At 50.9% G+C, this 7,185-nt stretch overlaps 1 protein-coding gene across 2 annotated transcripts in view; it reads right to left on the bottom strand.

Moving 5' to 3' along the window:
• Positions 1–7,185, bottom strand: part of PRKACA (protein kinase, cAMP-dependent, catalytic, alpha) — a 31,959-nt gene that overhangs the window by 3,575 nt on the left and 21,199 nt on the right. For both annotated transcript variants that reach the window (XM_011981786.1, XM_011981785.1), the window contains exons 5-8: positions 5,843–5,925; positions 2,232–2,358; positions 2,047–2,142; positions 1,831–1,953 (exon numbers count right to left, since the gene is read on the bottom strand). In XM_011981786.1, the coding sequence (XP_011837176.1) occupies positions 1,831–1,953; positions 2,047–2,142; positions 2,232–2,358; positions 5,843–5,925 (429 nt within the window). The remainder of the gene's footprint in view (positions 1–1,830; positions 1,954–2,046; positions 2,143–2,231; positions 2,359–5,842; positions 5,926–7,185) is intronic.

Raw genomic sequence — 7,185 nt, 5'->3', positions numbered from 1 at the left:
CTGAGATGGAGTCTTGCTCTGTTGCCCAGGCTAGAGTGCAGTGGCGCAATCTCAGCTCACTGCAACCTCTGCCTCCTGAGTAGCTGGGATTACAGGCATATGCCACCACACCCGGCTAATTTTTGTATTTTTAGTAGAGACAGGGTTTCAGCGTGTTGGTCAGGCTTATCTTAAACTCCTGACCTCGTGATCCGCCCGCCTCGGCCTCCCAAAGTGCTGGGATTACAGGCATGAGCCACCGTGCCCGGCCTACTCTGGGCCATTTTATTGGCAGTTTCTATTCCACCCATGGCAGATGCCTCATCTTTCCTTTTTTTTGAGATGGAGTCTTGCTCTGTCGCCCAGGCTGGAGTGCAATGGCGTGATCTCAGCTCACTGCAACCTCCGTCTCCTGGGTTGAAGCAATTCTTTGGCCTCAGCCTCCCAAGTAGCTGGGATTACAGGTGCCTGCTACCATGCCCAGCTAATTTTTGTATTTTTAGTAGAGATGGGGTTTCACTATGTTGGCCAGGCTGGTCTTGAACTCCGGACCTCGTGATCCACCTGCCTCAGCCTCCCGAAGTGCTGGGATTACAGGCATGAGCCATCGTGCCAGGCCTTCATCTTTCCCTCTTAGTGATGCTATGTGTCCAGCCGGGCACCCCACTTGCCTGAATTTTTTTAAAAGACTGTGTCTGGCTCTGTGACCCAGGCTAGTTTGCAGTGGCACAGTCACAGCTCACTGCAGCCTTGAACTTCTGGGCTCAAGCAATCCTCCTGCCTCAGCTTCCTGATGAGCTGGGAATACAGGGGTGCACCATCACGCCCAGCTAATTTTTAGCTTTTTTTTTTTTTTTTAAGAGATGGGGTCTGGCTATGTTACCCAGGCTGGTCTGGAACTGCTGGCCTCAAGCCTCCACTTCCCAAGGTGCTGGGATTACAGGCGTGAGCCATTGCACCCAAATGCAAAGTTTCAAAGCCAATCAGTGGCAGAGCTGGGACTGGGGTCCGGACTGGGGCCCAGGCTGAGCCTGAGGACGCTCCCACCACAGTGTCGTGACTCTGGGCCGACCAAAAGCTCCTGTGTAGGAGATGCTGGACCAAGTCGGGGGATGGTTGGGTCTTGCCAGCAAGGTGGTTGAGCTGAGGGCACAGGTGGGGTCCCCAACCTCTCTCCTGCTCTTAGTGCCTACGATGATTACCTACTCACCAAAGTGTGATCTTGGCCAAGACACATCCCTTTTCTCAGCCTGTTTCCTCACCTCTCCTGCAGAGGGTGCCACCATCTCAGGGTGTGACTGATGGGGGGATTCTAGGGCCTGGTGGATGGCGGGCACTTTGCGCCTGTCATAGATGTGAGCTGAGATGGTTTCAGCACCCCTCATCTGAACCCTCAGAGTTAGGCAAGTCTGGGTTTGGGAGAGGAAGCAAGGGCTGTAAACGCTAAGTGAGAGCACCCCTTGGTGAGGCTGCGGACAGCACCTGGGAACAGGAACCAAATACACTGGTTTTTCTGCCTTGGAATTTGCGAAAACTCACACTAACTGGGACAAGGAGTGACGAAGAGGGTTGCCTGGCAGGGCGGTTTGTGTTCTGCGGCCAAGAAGTTCCTGTGAGGCTTGGGGTTTTGGAAGCTCTTGGGATTCTGGAACCGCGGGGTTGGGGCTGGACAGTGAGGGGGCCTCAAGGTGTTGGCCTCAGTGTGGCCGGTGCGTCCAGCTTCACCACCTGGCCTGACTTAAGGAACTTCTAGATTATTCTGACAACAAGCAGGGCTCCCCAGGGAGTAGGATGAGTGAGCAGGGGAGGGTCTGTTTCTTCCAGGGCTGTGTCCCCGCAGCCGGACCTCACCTTCCCAGAGACGATCTTCTCATAGATCTGGATGGGCTGGTCTGCGAAGAAGGGCGGGTAGCCAGCGGCCATTTCATAGATAAGAACCCCCAGGGCCCACCAGTCCACAGCCTTGTTGTAGCCCTGGAGCAAGATGGGGGGGCACAGGGTGAGGAGGGGGCGAGCAGGAGAGCAGAGCCGGCCTCAGGGGAAGGGGAGGGCTGGGGAGGCGCCTACTTTGCTCAGGATAATCTCAGGGGCCAGATACTCAGGGGTGCCGCACAAGGTCCAAGTGCGGCCCTTCACGCGCTTGGCGAAACCGAAGTCTGTCACCTGTGGGCACAAGAACAGGCAGTTGGCAGGAAGGGAGGGTCCAGGCCACGGCTTCCCCAGGGCTGCCCCTCACCCGGCCTGGTGGGCACCTGAATGTATCCCTGCTGGTCAATGAGCAGATTCTCTGGCTTCAGGTCCCTGTAGATGAGATCCAGCGAGTGCAGATACTCGAAGGTCAGGACGATCTGGGCCGCGTAGAAACGGGCATGGGGCTCGCTGATGGGGACAGATGGAGAGGTGAATGTCAGTGGCCATGCCCCAAAATGGTCCAGCAGGTGGCCCTGCAGAGCCTTCCCCAGAGGAAGACACCTCCAGTCCAGCTGTCAGAAATTCGAGGCACCTGATTCTTAGATAGCCCGACATGGGAAATAGCCTGTAGGTCCACCCACAGGAGAATGGAATCACAGACTGAGCTATAGTCATATAATGGAATTCCACTCACCACCACCACTGCCAACAGGACAGCCCATGCATCCACTCAACAACGTGGCTGCATTTCAAACTGATTATGTTAAAGCAAAAGAAGACACAAAAGAACATGAATGATTCCATTTATATCATGTCCACTCCCAGACAAAACAAAGGCACGGTGTTTGAAGTCAGAAAGGACAACTGCCTTTGGCGGGGAGGTGACGTGTCAAGAGAGGGATTTGGCCCGGCGCGGTGTCTCATCCCTGTAATCCCAGCATTTTGGAGGGTCGAGGTGGGAGGATCACTTGAGCCCAGGAGTTCGAGACCAGCCTGGGTAACATAGGCAAGATCTCACCTCTGTGTGTATGCAGAGATGTGTGTGTGTGTGTGTGTGTATATATATATATATATATTTTTTTTTTTCAGTATTTTTTTTGAGATGGAGTCTTGCTCTGTTGCCCAGGCTGGAGTGCAGTAGCATAATCTTGGCTCACTGCAACCTTCGCCTCCTGGAAACAAGTGATTCTCTTGCCTCAGCCTCCTGAGTAGCTGGGATTACAGGCATGCACCACCACACCTGGCTAATTTTTATATTTTTAGTAGAGACAGGGTTTCACCATGTTGGTCAGGCTGGTCTCGAACTGCTGACCTTGTGATCCGCCCGCCTCGGCCTCCCAAAGTGCTGGGATTACAGGCGTGAGCCACTGCACCCGGCCTCCACCTCTGTATATTATTGAAAAAAAAAAAAAAAAAAAAAGAAGAAGAAAGGGATTCAAGGGAATTTTCTGGGGTGATAGAAAAGTTCCATATACTGTTTTAGGTGGAGGTTAGGTAACTGTATACAACTGTCAAAATTTGTGGCATGGAACATTGAAGAACTGTGCATTTTATTGTATGTAAAGTGAATCTGTAGTTTTCTATCTAAAATACAACTACAAGGCCAGCATGGTGGCTCATGCCTGTAATCCCAGCACTTTAGAGGCCGAGGGGGACAGATCACCTGAGGTCAGAAGATTGAGACCAGCCTGGCCAACATGGTGAAACCCCATCTCTACTAAAAATACAAAAATTAGCCAGGCAAGGGGGCGTGCGCCTGTAATCCCAGCTACTTGGGAGGCTGAGACAGAAGAATCACTTGAATCCAGAAGGTGAAGGTTGCACGGAGCCGAGATCACGCCACTGCACTCCAGTCTGGGTGACAAGACTGAAACTCCGTCTCAAAAAATAAAATAAAAGTACATATGTAAACTTATAAGTTAATAAGACAAATTTTTAAGCTAAAAATTTTTTTTTGTTTGAACACGGTCTCTGTTACCCATTCTGAAGTGCAGCAGCGTGATCATGGCTCATGCAGACATTTTTTTTTTTTCCTTTTTATTTTTTTGAGATGGAGTCTTGCTCTGTCATCCAGGCTGGAGTGCACTGGCACGATCTTGGCTCACTGCAACCTCTTCCTCCCAGGTTCACTCCATTCTCCTGCCTCAGCCTCCCGAGTAGCTGGGAATACAGGTGCCCACCACCACGCCCTGCTAATTATTTTTTTTGTATTTTTAGTAGAGATGGGGTTTCACCGTCTTAGCCAGGATGGTCTGGATCTCCTGACCTTGTGATCCGCCTGCCTCAGCCTTCCAAAGTGCTGGGATTACAGGTGTGAGCCACCGCGCCTGGCCGGCTCATGCAGTCTTGACCTCCCAGGCTCAGGTGATCTTCCCACCTCAGCCTCCCCAGTAGCTGGGACTACAGGCATGTGCCACCACACCTAATTTTTTTTTTTTTTTTTTTGAGATGGAGTTTCGTTCTTGTTGCCAAGGCTGGAGTGCAATGGTGCCATCTGGGCTCACTGCAACCTCTACCTCCTGGGTTCAAGCGATTCTCCTGCCTCAGCCTCCTGAGTAGCTGGGATTACAGGCGCCCACCACCACGTCCAGGTAATTTTTGTATTTTTAATAAAGACGGGGTTTCACCATGTTGGTCAGTCTGGTCTCGAACTCTTGACCTCAGGTGATCCACCCGCCTCGGCCTCCCAAAGTGCTGGGATTACAGGCATGAGCCACTGCGCCCAACCTATTTTTTTTTTTTTTACTTTTTGTAGAGATGGGTCTTGCTGTGTTAGGCTGGTCTCAAATTCCTGGGCTCTAGCAATCTGCCCACCTTGGCCTCCCAAAGTGGGATTATAGGCATGAGCCACAGTACCCAGCCTGTATCTTAAACTTACAAATTTATGTAGTTTAATTTTATGTATAAAAATATACATTAAAATCTACACATATAAAACTATTGATCTATATAAAATGAAATAATAGTATAATTTTTATTTTATTTTATTTTTTGAGATGGAGTCTCGCTCTGTCGCCCAGGCTGGAGTGCAGTGGCGCGATCACTGCAAGCTCCACCTCCCGGGTTCACACCATTCTCCTGCCTCAGCCTCCCAAGGAGCTGGGACTAGAGGTGCCTGCAACCACACCCGGCTAATTTTTTTGTATTTTTTTAGTAGAGACAGGGTTTCACCATGTTAGCCAGGATGGTCTCGATATCCTCACCTCCTGATCCACCGGCCTCAGCCTCCCAAAGTGCTGGGATTACAGGTGTGAGCCACCGCGCCGGAACAATTTTTTTTTTTTAAGAGACAAAACTTCACTATGTAGCCTAGGCTGGTCTCAAATTCTTGAGCTCAAATGATCTTTTCGCTTCAGCCTCAGGAGTAGTGGGATTACAGATGCATGCCACCTTTTGGGGCTCAAAAAATGCACAAAATCAACAACTTGAATTTTTTTTTTGTTTGTTTTTGAGACGGCGTGTCACTGTCTCACCCAGGCTGGAGTGCAGTGGTGTGATCTTAGCTCACTGCAATGTCTGTCTCCTGGGTTCAAGTGATTCTCCTGCCTCAGCTTCCCGAGTAGCTGGGATTACAGGTGCCCGCCACCACGCCCAGCTAAGTTTTGTAGTTTTCGTGGAGACGGGATTTTGCCATGTTGGCCAGGCCGGTCTCGAACTCCTGATCTCAGGTGATCTGCCCACCTCGAACTCCCAAAGTGCCAGTGAGAACCACCGCGCCTGGGACCAACTAAAGTTTGGACACCTAACTTGCCATGTTTGCTCTGTTTTGTTTTGTGGTGGTTGAACCATCACACATTCCTCAGCATAGGGGAAACAGAAACCCATAGGATCCTGGGAGACCACCTGCATGTTCAAGCATGCTGGACTCCTCTGCATTCCCCGGGGGGCTTGGTCGTGCACTGCCACCTGTGGACACCCGACAGCCTGATGTGATGGGGAGTGGCCTGCTTACCTGAACCTTCCAATCCGCCGTAGGTGTGAGAACATCTCCCCACCGGGCACGTATTCCATGACCATGTATAAGTTTGAGTTGTCCTGTGGGAAGCAGTGGCTGGTCAAGGGCCCACTCCCTGAGACTTGGACCCTACCTGAAGGCCTTGGGGGCCTCCTGGCTGGTGTTCCAACATTAAATGACAACAGTGATCCTGGCTCTCCATAGGAATCATGTTCTAGGGACCAGAGGCTTTGCTGGCTGAACCCACATGTTGCATTTCATTCTGCCCAGGAAGCAGGGGCGACCCTTATCCTGCTGTTAATGGGTGAAAGTGAGGGCTGGCTCATAGGGATGTCAGGAGCTGGTTAGCCTGCCCTGGCCAGAGGGTGAACTTTGTAGTACCTTGCTCTGGGAGCCTGAGTAAGGCTTTGAGGTCACAGTTTTGTCATCTGTAAAATGGGATCATGATGGGCTGCAAAATTAGTGGGACCCAGAATAAAAAAGGTGGCCCCTGGTTAAAAAGTTATTACGGAGGGCCGGGTGTGGTGGCTCATGCCTGTATAATCCCAGTACTCTGGGAGGCCGAGGTGGGTGGATCATTTGAGCCTAGGAGTTTGAGATCAGCCTGGGCAACACAGTGAGACCCTGTCTCTATAAAAATACAAAAATTAGCTGGGCATCATAGCATGCACCTGTAGTCCCAGCTACTCAGGAGGCTGAGGTGGGAGGATTGCTTGAGCCTGGGAGGCAAAGGTTGTAGTGAGCTGTAATTGCACCACTGTACTCCAGCCTGGGCAACAGAGTGAGACCTTGTCTAAAATAAATAAATAAATAAATAAATAAATAAAAATAAATGGCTGGGCAGGGTGTCTCACATCTGCAATTCCAGCACTTTGGGAGGTCGAGGCAGGCGGGTCACCTGAGGTCGGGAGTTCTAGACCAGTCTGACCAACATGGAGAAACTCCATTTCTACTAAATACAAAATTAGCCAGGTGTGTGGCACATGCCTGTAATCCCAGCTACTTGGGAGGCTGAGGCAGGAGAATTGCTTGAATCCGGGAGTCGGAAGTTGTGGTGAGCCAAGATCGCATCATTGCACTCCAGTCTGGGCAACAGGAGCCAAACTCCATGTCAAAAAAAAAAAAAAAAAAAAAAAATAGGCTGGGCTGGGCACAGTGGCTCATGCTTGTAATCCCAGCACTTTGGGAGGCCAAGGCAGGCAGATCACTTGAGGTCAGGAGTTCAAGACCAGCCTGGGCAACATGGCAAAATCCTGTCTCTACTAAAAATACAAAAATAAGCTGGGCATGCTGGTGGGCACCTGTAATGCCAGCTACTCAGGAGGCTGAGGCAGGAGAAT

This window comes from Mandrillus leucophaeus, unplaced genomic scaffold (genome assembly GCF_000951045.1).
Source record: "Mandrillus leucophaeus isolate KB7577 unplaced genomic scaffold, Mleu.le_1.0 Scaffold230, whole genome shotgun sequence".
In the NCBI taxonomy this organism is placed as follows: Eukaryota; Metazoa; Chordata; class Mammalia; order Primates; family Cercopithecidae; genus Mandrillus; species Mandrillus leucophaeus.
Note: the sequence above shows the minus strand (reverse complement) of the source record. Positions and strands in the feature narration are given on the sequence as shown.